This window comes from Azolla caroliniana, unplaced genomic scaffold, assembly GCF_043228905.1.
Source record: "Azolla caroliniana isolate FFs.n. ecotype wild unplaced genomic scaffold, voAzoCaro1.0.p SCAF_11, whole genome shotgun sequence".
Lineage (NCBI taxonomy): Eukaryota > Viridiplantae > Streptophyta > Polypodiopsida > Salviniales > Salviniaceae > Azolla > Azolla caroliniana.
This window is the reverse complement of record NW_028230446.1, coordinates 13,981,725-13,995,512: the sequence shown is the minus strand read 5'-3', so window position 1 is coordinate 13,995,512 and position 13,788 is coordinate 13,981,725. Positions and strand designations below refer to the sequence as shown.

Here is a 13,788-nt window from a genome sequence, read left to right as displayed (position 1 = left end):
CTTGACAATCTCATGTAGGAGAGTTGAAGCTCTTGTTAATTTAACTAGAAGTTTGTTAGATGTTGATGAGTCATTGACGGGTAATGACCATTGGTTGGAGAGTTGTTCCTTCACCTCTATAAATGTGTAAATAGTGTGTGGGATGTGAGTCTGGAATGGGCCCCATTTTCGGTGCAATTGAAAACGACCAACTACCGGGTAATGGTCAGAGAAAGTCGTGCATGGATATTTTACTTCACATTAAAAAGGGACTTACACTAATAATATTTTAATAAATGTAAGCCTTTAAAGTATTTGTTTTATTTTTAATAAAAAAATGAAAAAAAGGTTCATAAATTCCCCACTTTTTACTCTCCCACAAAATTTCATATTTTTATTTGGCATTAATTTTTAGAGTTAGGGCAAACTTCATGTGCTAGCTCCATCTACAATCTCTCAAAATGCTCACGGAGGCTTGTTCATGCATAGGATCTAAATGCCTTTGCCCATTCTAACGTCACACTTATGTCCCTTTGTGGGACTATGTATACATGGACTCAAGGCATCAATAAGTAAGATACATAAAAGAATATAGCAATGCAAGTGTCCCCTTTATAACTAAACATACAATTGCTCATAGCTTTGGTGAAAACTTTACGTACATGGGACGCTATATTTGCAAGGACTATTGGTAACCTTATAAATAACAGTTGAGGAACAAATAATCAAAATAATGGTGTCTTCATAGAATGTAGTAATATGCACATGTGTAAGTATATTAGTCAAGACATAGTTATCTATGTAGACCCTAAATTCATTCGAGTATGTATGCACCTACCCCTTATTTTGTGTGGCGACAAAACTAACGAAAGGTATGAGATTTAGAAAAAGTATGTGTAGCTTGAGGAAAAGAGCAATTGCGGGGGTTCAATCAACGTTATGAGGAGACTCCAACACGAATCATGGATGGAAGATACGGGCGACTACCTGCGCAACAGAGGAGCTTCATGGTGTGCGCTATCGTAGTGTAATTCGCACACTACGTGAAAATTGCATTTTTGTCCCTCCGGATGGGACAAGGAAGAACCGGTAAGGAGAACCGGATAAAGGAGGAACCAACAAGGAAAAACCGGTAAGGAGAACCGGTGAGAACCAAATGAAGGAGGAACTAGCAAGGAGCAACCGGTAAGCAGAATCGGTGAGAACCGGATGAAGGAGAAACCGGCAAGGAGGAACCGGTGAGGAGAACTGGTGAGAACTGGATGAAGGAGGGTCCGGCAAGGAGGACCCGGTAAGGAGATCCGGTAAGAACCGGATCAAGGAGCCGGATAAAGAAGGCCGGTGAGAGTCTCTCATTGGATGAAGAGACAAATTTATAAATAGAAGAAAAAAATTGTTGCATGCATGGGGCAAGATTCAAACCCTGTACCTCCCTCCACGTAGACAAACCCCAACCTTACCATTATACTAACTTATCCTAAGTGTTTTAAATATAGATTTAATACGTATAAGACCTTTATTTATGCCTACCTTTATTAAAATGTAAGTCATACATTTTTAGAATGAGTGAATATTTAATTTATAAGAAAAATGTACACCAATAAAAAATTACTCGTGCACATCTAGCGAGCATGAACACTATATTTAGGAAATAAAAGCATAGTGTAAAAAGCAACTCATGCACATTTAGTGTGCATGAACACTTTAGAAAAAGCATGAAGCTATGCTTAGCCTCTTCCGTCCTTATATAAGGAGGAGAGAAAGATGTATGGTGTTGTTGATTATTTTACAAGGATTGATCAATCTAATATATTCATGGGATTCACGAGTTTATCATCAAAATTCTCTTTCTTACAATCTAAATATTGATTAAATGCACTAAACACGTGGGATTCACAAGTTTTATTTCTTACTTCTCTTTCTACCTATTCATAATTAGCCTTATACTATATTCTTCTTTCTCCTAGTCCAAAACCTCAGTGGTTCCCACCCGACTCACACAACGATCCGGAGCCGAAAGGCACGATAGCGCCCGAATGTTCGGGTGAAGGTTGGTGACGTTGAGATCGACCAACACTTCTTTGTGGAGGAGTCGTCCTCCCACCCGGTCATATTAGGTGAACCGTACATCACGGTGGCTCGTATGGAGACGAAGGTGTTGGACAATGGTTCAACGTATGCACGAGTTAAGAACCAGGACAGTTGGCACTCCGTCCAATTCCTAATGGTTCGGCCGAATCACGAGCACAACATGGACTCTCTCGGTAGTGAAGGCCGAGAGGATTTTTGAAGAGGGCTATCAAGGCGTGGGGTCATGATAGTCTGGACAACCGGCCAATACCCCACACTTGTACATTAGGTAGGAAATTTTTGTTGCACAACGATCAACATCATCTAAGACCAGATTTGGCTTATGAGACAATTGGTTACAAATAATGGAATATGTACCCAATCATTGAAGAAAAAACATAGATAAAAGAGTTTCAGTGTTGTACAAAAAGATATTATGAGGTCTAACATATTCTATAAAGGAAATGGCTATGTGCAAATATTTTTCCTTTTCATTTTTTTACAAAAAAAAAACACTACTTCGCATTAGTTAGCAAAATCTATGTGCTGATATTAGTTACATTTCTATCAAAGTCACTTGAAAATGAGCGGGAGGTCAAAGGGTTTCGATGTGGATCCAATGTAGAAGGTATCCTGACCACAACTTCTAGGCGAGGTAACTCATGTTCCCTTATCTTCTTTTTGTTGTGGTCTCTATCGGTAACACTTTTTTGCAGAGAGAAATCCTTCGATCAAATCCTCTTAATGATATATAACAAGTTATAATTGGTGGTATGTATTGGTAACAACAATAGAAACAAAGAAGCCCTGATTGTCATAGTACACCTACACATCCATTACAATACTCCTATCATCTTCTTTGTCTTTGTTCTCTTCAATTCAGTGAGGTTAGATTTTCTCTCTTATTCATGGAAAATCTGTTTTATCCTGGTTCGATATGACATAAAAAATAGAGGACGTGGGGGATGTTAATATGGAAACAATTGCTCCAACAAAAGAGCAATATTATGTTAGAATGTAATTGTGGTAATGAAAATTTGGGGAGCTTTAAGAAATTGACATATGTTGAGGTAATACACATAAACGAGAGTCCCAAGGATAATCATAATTGAGATAATTTATGGGGTATTGCCAATACTTTATTGTTTGATATTGTGGAAGAAAAAGCAAAAGAATGCATGGATAAGGATGTGGATGATGTGGAAGTTGATGGTAAGGTAATTTTGTAGGTTTTTGATGTATTCTATGATTTTGCTGTTATATTATATGTTACTAGGAAATTCCCATTCGTAAATTGGATTAAAATATGCGGGCACACACACACACACACACACACACACACACACACACACACACACTCTTAATCACTCATCCATCAGCTATACCCACCATAATGATCAACTTTGAAATCCTCATTAATCAATTCATGATTATCATACTTTGTATGATAGATGTAGTAATGATTTTTATTCGTCAACGATTTTATGATTGAAACCTAATTAACTAGACAATATGCTCAAAATTGCTCTAGTTAATTACTTATAATTAATAACAAGACATTATCGACTAAATCACAATAGAAAAGCATTTCATAGATTTATGTGACATGGATTGCAACTCCACAAGTATCCCTCAAGACAAAATGCATATATTGATTGGGTTAGAATCAAAGAAATGTTGTTTTTGTCGCAACAAGAACACTATCAACAAAAGAGTTGTAAAGCAAACTAGTTTTCGAATGGATCCATAGTAGCTTTTAGTTTTTAGAAATCCAGAATCTCAAAGTATGGGAATAAGGTTTACATGACCTTCTTGAATATGCTGACAACCAATTGGGTTCGGCAAAGTGATCAATGACAGATTCACAACCAAGTAGCGTATAAGTGTCGATGACTTTTTAAATTCAACTGCACAAATCATGATATAGTGGCGTAGCAAGTGCCATGCAACAAATTGAGCTCATGGCTCAGATGTGTGTATATATATATACCTAAATAAAGCACATGATCACATTCGAAACAATTTGAAAAAGGGCACAATGGGAACAATACAATGGTGTATTTCTCAAATGAGACCTAATTGTGGGGATGTTTAAAACAGTCTCCGTACGACGAACATACGTACATACATACACAGATACACATACATACATACGTTATAAGCATACATACACACACACACACACATACATACATTACAAGCATACATGATGCTGTTCTTCGAACAGAACGATATACTAAAACAGTCTGGCTGATGGTGGAGCACACCGTCGACATGTACGAGAGTGACTCTCAGATGGCCATTAGGCTCATGAACACTCTCCATCACAGAGAAGAGGTATTTTCTCAGAAAAAAAGGTACGGTCAGAGATGTGTGCTCTCCCTTGTCATATGTATACATGTATACATGTTACGTACGTATATTCACATACAATATGTATATATGTATACACATGCATGCATATATACTTATGTATGCACTACACATATGCGTATATGTATGCATATACCTGTATATGTGCATACATGCGTACGGGCATATCTACTATACCTATACCTATATTTATTGGTTGATTGATTTATGTATATATGTAAGCATGCATGTATTTATATGTATGTAGCAACATAGATAGGTCTATTTATGTGTGTATTCATATATATTTATATATACACAGACATGTATTTTTGTGTGTTTATTCAGGTATATGTATACACACATATGTATGAATCTGTCTACATATGTATATATGCATATATGAGGTTTCTAAGATTCTACAGGGAAATAAGCATTATATCTGATTCTAATAGAAAGACAATTCAGCAGATATATGTTGGAGACATGGCCTGAGGATACTAAGAAACATAAAAAGCTTGAATTTCTGAATGCAAGGTAGAGGTGTCTTCCCTTAGTTCAATCATTATAATTATCAGAGGTATGCCGCAAAGTTGTTTGATGTTGGTTTCACAATTGTTCAGATGCGTATCAGAGCTAGATTTGCGAGGTGACAAGGTATTTGCTTTTGGTCTTTCTATTTTTCCCATTCATGAATGTTTTTTGTGAGAGAGAACGAATGAAAAATATACAATGTTTAGTAAAGACCAAAGTATCCTATGAGACCAAAGCATTTCATTGACAAATGTTTACAATTGATTTGTCTAATCATATCACGATAAATAGTTTTATATAGACACATTTGCAGGTGAAAACGGAAGTTTTTCTCTCAGAGTGTCTCTCAATGAATGTATTAGAGTAAAAGGGTTATAATAACATGCCATATACCGTCTATGAAGACTTTGATCTTTCTAATATAGTGAGGTTGTGGGTAGCTCAATTGAAACTTTTCTGTGCGCACTCTAAAATGACCACTCTAAAAACTGTTTTGTTATTTTGAATTCTGAGGGGCAGAAATGGATGATGATGGGGATGGGGGGATGGCTTGTGAAGAACTTAGTGACGGTTTTGTCTATGTGGGTTGGTTTGTTGCTTCCCCCTAGAGGATGTATGTCGTTCTCTCTCTTGAGAGTTTCTTCATGGTGTCAAAGTTCTAGCAAAAAGATACCCAAATATTTTTTGGTTTATGAAGTTCATGATGTTTTGTAATGTTCTATATAGAGGTAAAAGGCAATGATACTTTCCTATGATATCATACAAAACAGGATAGTAACATTTGTGATGTTCTTCTGTCTTGGTCGTCTCAAGAGTATAACTTGAGGATATGATATTTTCGTTCCATAATGTCATTTCTTCATGCCTCCTTTTCCAATTGATGTGATTTGATCTGGATCAGTGACATGTCGTGTTGCTGTCTCACCCTGCAGAGTGTAACTGGCAAATAATCATTTTATTTTAAACTTTCCAATTTCATGTCTCCATCTGAGATTGATGTGATAAGGTGTGATCTGTCCAATCAAGCATCATCTGACATATAAAACATGAATATTCATGTAGCTAGAATGAATGACAAATCCATCTTATGATATATTTAGGAATTATTGTATCACAATTCTCGAGTTGATGTGGTGTCCAACAGTTGCGCAAGTTCCTTGTGACTTCTTCTGGGGGTAATGTGAGGATCAAATGTAGATCTTGGAGGCCACTATACTGTAAACTCCGAAGATCTCTAGAAAAGTGATACCTTGGGTATTTAAGGAGATATTGTGTCAGAAAGATCAAAGCTTTGAATATCTGGTACGTAACCTTTTCTAATAGTCTGCTGTAGTGACTGTTTGTGGCCCTTTCTTGTAATTTCAACGAGTTGTGTGTGACCAGACACCCGTTGATCCTTATGCGCTACTCAGATGACATTTGGAGTTTGTAATAAAACATGCTCCACCTTTTGAGCCTCTAGTTGTGCGTGGTTGAAGATGGTAGACTGACTCCCATTTATAGGTGGTTGTATATGAACAACCACTCTATGGGTCATATCTTAAAGATGCTGGTGGGAAATAACAAATTTCTATATAAATGTCCCTAAGTCTGTAATCCACACATATATTGCTGTTTGATCCTTATTACCACCTGTTAGAGTCTAACTAATTAATTAAGTAAAACATAAAGAATTATTGACAAAAGAAAGGAAAGAGGGGTGCCAAACCACATGATCACACCCTAGCAATGGTGTGAGATGGATCCAAACCTCTTTGATGTCCCATACCATCAAGGGTTGATGCGAGTCGTACCTTGGGTTCTGGGAGAGGATCACACATGCCTAGCTAACAAGATCCATAGCCACACTGACATAGTCTCAACATAAGTCAAGCCTCCTAATAAGAAGGTAGCTAGCCTTCTTATATACGCAGAAACCCTAGGCCTTGGGTTGTTCACACATTACTACTTTATGTGAAGTGGTGAAGTGATAACACACATAATATCTATCTCACACTTTATGAATTGTAATATTCAATTCATACCCTCGCTCCTTTTGGATTTAACGCACACATACTCTTCGTAAAATTAGGTAAGAGTATGGAAAATTTATCTCATGGTCAGATATGGTTATGCACGTAACACCACTTTGGCCAAACTTTGCAGTTTTTGTTTGATAAAACGGCTCCCAACTATTGAGCCTCTACTAAGCCCTATTGTGCATGGTTGAGGATGATAGACCGACTCCCATTTATATTTGAGTTGTCTTTGTGTACATGGAAGTGTTTGTGTCTTTGAATGTTTTTTCAAAGATGCTTGCATGTGTATAAAACTGCTCCCACCTATTGAGCCTTTAGTAAGTCCTATAATGCATGGTTGATGATGGTCACCTCACGCCCATTTATATTGATGTGTCATTGTGTACATTGAAGTTTCTGTCTTTGAGTGTTTTCTCAAAGATGCCTGCATATGTATGATAGACCACACTCACAATCCAAATCATGATCTTTGGGGCAGTCTCATAAGTCACAAACTATCACGTCCATTGTCAGTCTGTGATTATCATCACTCTTCCAGTGCTGTATACTGCACTACTTTCCTTCTTTTTCATGATGTCATAACCTTTATGTTGTCACTGTCGACCGACACAATGAGTCGAATGTCTTACTTCATAAGTCGTTTTAGATGCATATACTTTGCATGTACTGCTTTTGGAGAGATAAATAGAAAGATTAGTAACATTCACAGCAGACTGAATATGGTCTATTGGATGGGGCTGGGCCATGACATGAAATCTCCTAAGTTATCTTTTTGATGCCACAGTGTAAACCATGAAACCAAAAGCCAGAGAAAGAAGCTTTGACCTGAAGGTCATGTGTTCAACCCATAGATTCCGCAGTCATGTAGTAAATTTTTCAGATTTGAATCTTCAACCCTGGTATATGGGTTGTTATTAATATGACTTTATCACTAATGTGTAGACCCAATATTATAAAATGAAAGAGAAGTCATCTCTCTTGTCCCAAAATGGTGTATATACAAATAAAAGATAGAGATAGATAGGTATGTATGTTTACACTGTAAAATTGGAAGATATGGCTCATAGAAATTTCCACTGTCTTTTTCAACATATATAGACAGCTATTTCAGCCATATAGAAATTGAATATGCCTCCAATGCCAAATACATGGAGTAATCTTTTGCTAAAATTTCATGGAAATTCTTGCAAACCAGGAACACCATCCTTGGTATGGGTATATGCTACAAAATCAACCAACTCTAGTGAGATAGTGCCCCATTCATTTGTTTACTTCCACCATAATTATAATTCCCCCCTCTTCCCTTTTCACTCTCCCTTGTGGTTCTTTATATATTTTATTCATACCTTGTAAGGTCAAACTGTTGGTTCGGTGTTACGAAGATATATCTTAGCAGTTAAAGCAGTCAATGAAGGTCACACTCTGAGTCATATTAAAATTTGAAGAGTCATATTTCTCGTGTGGTTTCTGTTCTTATATGTCATTTCTCAACATCAAGATCATGGGAAGTGGCTTTTTAGCCAACGTTATAGTTTCATATGCTGGGGCTGCTTTGAGGCATACTTACTTAAAAGAGAATATTCAATAAAGATGGCAAAGTATCTTGAGTTCAGACAATGTATATGTTAGCTACCCTTTTTCAGTAACCCTTGGTCCATGATTCGCTCACATAATCTATTCATGTGCAGGATATTGCTGCTGTCAGAACAATTGTTGAGGATAGTGTCACTCTACTATATGGACATCATAAAGAAGGCAGTATGAAATCGCCTGATATTTCATTAAGCACGATTCTTGATTTGCCTGATTTAGATCTTTTAAAGATGTCCCCAATATTGTTTTCTAGTCTAAATATGAGATCTTTGAAGGCCATATTAGCTGCCCTAACTGGGAACCATCTTGCTTCTACACATAGATCTCTTGTTGAGCGTGAGCTTAAGAAAGAATTGGCAAAATCAATATTAGCTTCCACTATACACAGTGATCGGCTATTAATTGTGGCAACTATCTTGCGACGTCCCAATTCATATTGTCATGCTTATCAATTCACTAATCTTGATATCAAACCTTTCTCTCGAATGCCACCATCAATTTTTGCTGCAGCCTTGGAAACATTCAAACATATTGATAAATTCCCTTCCTCTGTAATCGTTGAGGTTTACAAACTTCTTCCCATATATAAACATAGGGTTTCAAAATTGCCTATTCAGCAGTTGTGTCAATCAAAGATATTAAAGAGAGTGCAACGTAATTTAAAAGAACTCTTAGGAAGCTTGGAAGAGGGGGATCCTTTACCGTCGTGCGTGGAGAAAGTACTTCAGCTTATTAGCTTATCAGCTAGAATTTTGTATGGTGATGATGGTAACCTCAAAGAACAGTTATCACCTTTGTCACCTAAACAGTGCTCTTTAGAAAAAACATATGAATCAGCATTTTTACGATTAAAACATATGGGGAAAGAAGATTTATCGAGGATTTATGGCATGATTGGACTTGAACAGACACAGAAAACGAAAAGTCGATACATTTATGAGATTCAGATTTGGCTGATTGCCTCTGTTCACTGTATATATGATGGAATAGATATTCCAGATGATGTTTCAAAGGCGCTTTCTATGATCAATGATGGCTGGAAGGCTGAAAATATGGAGGCTGAAAACATGGGTGGAAGGCCTTGGGAATACAAGGAGAGTCAAATGAAGGAAAGACTAAGGGCAGAACTAGATGCCATATTGGATGTAAGCGCTGAATTTCGGAATCTCATTTGGGAATCCTATGAAGTTTTTCAGGACCATAACATGGAATCTAGACTTTCCGGTATGAATGTTGACCATACAAACTGTGAAAAAAGTAACCTAGAAGGTCAGAGCCCTTTACTACTTGATGATACAAGAGTTCATGTTAATACAGAAGAAATGGAAATTGAAGAAAACACAGTAATGCAAAAGGAGATAGAGTGTGATATCAATCAGCTTTCTGATGAAGTTGCAAAAGCTGTTTATATATTGATTGGATGCTTACTCCAAAAAGTGTCACGACATTCTTCTGTTGCATTAAATATAGAAGAACTTGGCTATTTACAGACGGGGTTCCAAGCTTCGAGTCTTCAATCATGCTATGGCTTTTCTGAATCCCTCTCGCAAGAAAGAATAGTTTTGGACATAGCCAAAAGTCTTGACATCATTCCACAGAGGTAAGGTAATTTATGGAGTGAAGCCATTTAAAATTATAGTAATAGATCATTATCCAGAGTTATATGGAACTTTATCATCTTCATTTATTTATACTGCAAACAACACATCTGTCAGTGTGCTGCAGGAAGTAGAAATTCGATTGAATACCATTGTTGAGGGTGATACTAAGTGAACTACTTTCGGGGATTATTGGTTACATACTAATATCTTCTGCAGTTGGCCGTTTCTTCAAACGACACGAGTGTAAATGGTATGCTTTTTTTGAATACCTCATCAGTATCATGCGAAGCCCATAGACACATGATACATTTCTCTTCTTTAGGAAATGAGGCCCTAAACTTCATTATGTGCATCAAAGATCATCAGCCTAAAATCTAATTCTGTTGATGTTAAATCTGTTGATTAATGGAGCACCTCCTATGATGTGAAGGCCTTCATATGATCAAATTTGATTATATGAGCTATTGGGTAGGAAGTGAATGTGAAACATACATTAGGGAATGTGTGCAGTGTCGAGCCACATTCAGGAGGTGGAGCATCACCTATATAGGTTCAAGGAACTTGTAATGGTAGAAGTCCAATGCATAAAAGTGTGGCATATTTAACTCGTTCGTATTTTGTGTGTTACTCTCATGTACTCTACTTCTCATCCACTCATGTATTCTACCATTTTGCAATATTGATGTGTGAGAGAAGATTGGTCATTCACTCCCAATTCAAGTAATGTTACAAAGAAAATGATCTTTCTTACGTTGTTTACCTCCATAAATCTTTTTGACACCTTCGTATTTGTCTTTGTAGCTTAGAAGTCCTTATTTTAAATTTGCACAGTAAAATTTAATGCTACCATTTTGTGTCAAGTAATCCTACACACATTCATGCATTGCGTTATAAGCTGCAAGTGCTTGGATGAAATGTTTGCACATTTACATAGACATTCCAAAGACAGATTATTAAACTTCTTAATTGAATTTTTGAAAGTGCAGATTAGTTTAACAACTTCGTTTTTTGAATATTGAATTTTTGCACATTCATCTTTGTTGTACTTTGCTTCCCTTTTTATTTTTAAATGTGTTTGGGAATATTGCCACAATTGTTTGTGTTATTTTCGAGAAGTAATGTATATCTGCTGTCATCGAGTTTAACCTTTTGGAAAGAGATTGGTTCTCGTCCTTTCAATTGCAAATCGAACTCCCCTTCACTATAGATGGTGTGAGAAAGATCTGTGGTCATGTAGTGACCTTGACTGCTACGCTTGATTAGATGCATATTTTCTGATTAGATAGGTGCTAGCCCACTAGGATAAATTGCAAAGTTCTTTCGCAGCTTCTACTCCTACTTGTGCTTCTGCCATGCTATTTGGCTGGTGGGAGGCGCCGGAAACAGAATAAGATTTTGTATCAGTTTTTGTTCAAAGGTTTAATTCTTTTTTCTGTGTAGAAGACCTCTGCCAAAGATTCATAAGGAAATGTTTACCCCTGTGCGTGCACTGCTTTCTTGACTTTTGGGTATTTTTTAGAATATCAGATATATTGGAGAACCTTGATATCTGCTTGCTTTTCTTGCTTGTTTGCCTGCCCAACCAAATGTTGATTGCTGTACTAGCAAGTGCTAGAACATTATGAGATGCCTCAAGTCGACAAAAGCCCAAGAAGGGTCCTCATATTGAACTTAACATTACAAATTCAAAGTGGTTCTAGGCCATTATGGAAGATGGGTTTGGAAGAAGTGGCATAATCAGATATGAACTCTTTTATCTTCCTTTCCTCAAAGACCCACCTTGTGAGCATTCCTATTTCTGTGGTTTTGAGGGGAAAGTGCAGCAGCAATGGAGTACCGGAGAAGATGGCATGGCACCCACGAGTAAAATCTCTTCATTCTTGCACCCATTTGTTCTCATCTGAATTTTAGTCATTACAATGACTCTGATGGTGAAACATCTAAACTAACGAATTCTCGCCAAATTGATGATGTGGTATGGTATAGGAGGCTAGGAGATCATAAACTGTAATTCATGGAGTACAGATTATGAAAAGGTCTATTTGTATGCTCAACAAGAGGTTTTATTGGTTAAGATGTAGGAAGTACATATATTCATGGAGAGTAAAATTTCTGGTTTCTATACTCTACTTCTCATCCACAATAAATATTGCATATCTGGGTACTATGGTTGGGAAATTTGCTCTAGAACCATTCCTTCACCAAAAGATATGATATTGTGGTTCTAGAGCAAATTTCACCATTCCTTTACCAAGAAAAGGTACTGCTCATTACATGATTATCCTTAAGCCACCATTACTAGATGCATTTTGCATGGATGAGCTTGTCAAAATATCGTATGTAAAGTATTTTCCTGAAGAATCATGAATTCATTTACCAAATTAATTTAAACTATGACATTAAGGAAGGACATGAGACAAACGTGACAAATAATAATGGTTCTTGCTTAATTGTGTTGCCTATGTGAAGACGATGAGAGATTCATAAAGCCACCATTTCTGGATGAATCATGGTCAAATGAGCTTGTCAAAATAGGATGTGTGCAAGTATTTCTGTGAAGGATCATAATTTTCTTTACCAAATTAGTTGTCCACTTGTTCACGCAATGCTAGGATTACAAAGATAGTTAGATTTGAATGTATGTTACCATGTATGTACCCCCATGACCTACTAGACATCCATGAGGAACTCAAGCTTCTTGAGAAAGGAATTAAGATATGGTTCGTCCAATTGTTAAAAGGTGGAAGGTTTGAGGCCATGATTGCAAAAAATAGGAGCTGTTATATTGGAACTTAAGTTAACATGTGAGGCACTCAACAAAAGACTTATGCACATTGAACGTTAGCTAAAAGGACAATAGGAGGAAAATCCTCCAAAAAATAGGTCAAATTCACATCCTCACGCAAAATTACCTTCTAGCACTCCATCAATGTAAAGTTATGTTGAGAATCAAGCTCAACTTGGTCTATTGTGTGAACTCACCTTGAGAGTGAATAGACACTAATGGTCAAGAGTCACCATTATGTCACCACTTTGTATTCTAGCATTTAGTATAAATTTTCACATTCCCCATGCTCCATGAGTCTTGTAGTTAATGAAGAGAGAGGGTGACTATATAAACCACCCTCCTCCCACCTTGTATCATGTTAAGTCTTTCTCCTTTGTTAATATAATCTACCTTGCGTATTCTTTGTGTATTATTCCTTGTCTTCCTCACTCACACACACACTCTCTCTCATACACACACATAACTCACATTTCTACCACTTCACAAGAATCATATCCGATTCTTTACATGGTATCAGAGCGATTTGGTAGCTCGATCCATTTGCCTCATTGTGATCGTGTGTTGTGCTCCACGCCGATGACCAAGAATCATCTCATCGTTATCGTAGCTTCGCTACATAGCTCACATTCAAAGAGAGAAGAAGAAGAAGAAGAATCAACATAATGAATACTCAAATGGGGAGCGAAATCCCTACCGAGAAGTTGGATCGAAACAACTTCGCATCTTGGGAGTACAAGATGCACCAATACCTTGTTGGACAAGGCTATTGGAGCTACATCAAAGGAGCGCATGAAGACCGACTCGTTGAAGCGGCTCCCGGATACGCGACATGGGAGCAAACTGCAAGTCGTGT

General features: G+C 37.1%; 1 protein-coding gene across 6 annotated transcripts; it reads left to right on the top strand.

Annotated features, from left to right (window-relative positions):
• The first annotated feature begins 4,264 nt into the window (after positions 1-4,264).
• LOC147857874 (uncharacterized) lies at positions 4,265-12,272 on the top strand. 6 transcript variants are annotated; one of them, XR_015530470.1, is made up of 6 exons: positions 4,265-4,406; positions 4,873-4,938; positions 5,025-5,058; positions 8,642-10,146; positions 10,272-10,397; positions 11,667-12,272. XR_015530470.1 is itself a non-coding variant. In XM_087327223.1 (5 exons), exons 1-5 carry the CDS (start codon positions 4,303-4,305, stop codon positions 10,276-10,278), a joined length of 1,716 nt encoding a protein of 571 aa, XP_087183349.1. In that variant the 5' UTR covers positions 4,265-4,302; the 3' UTR covers positions 10,279-11,267. The 6 variants fall into 6 exon arrangements, 3 of the variants coding, with proteins under 3 accessions (XP_087183349.1, XP_087183348.1, XP_087183350.1); XR_015530469.1 differs by having other exon boundaries at positions 10,262-10,397; XR_015530468.1 differs by having other exon boundaries at positions 10,262-10,397; positions 11,430-12,272.
• Positions 12,273-13,788: the final 1,516 nt, after the last annotated feature.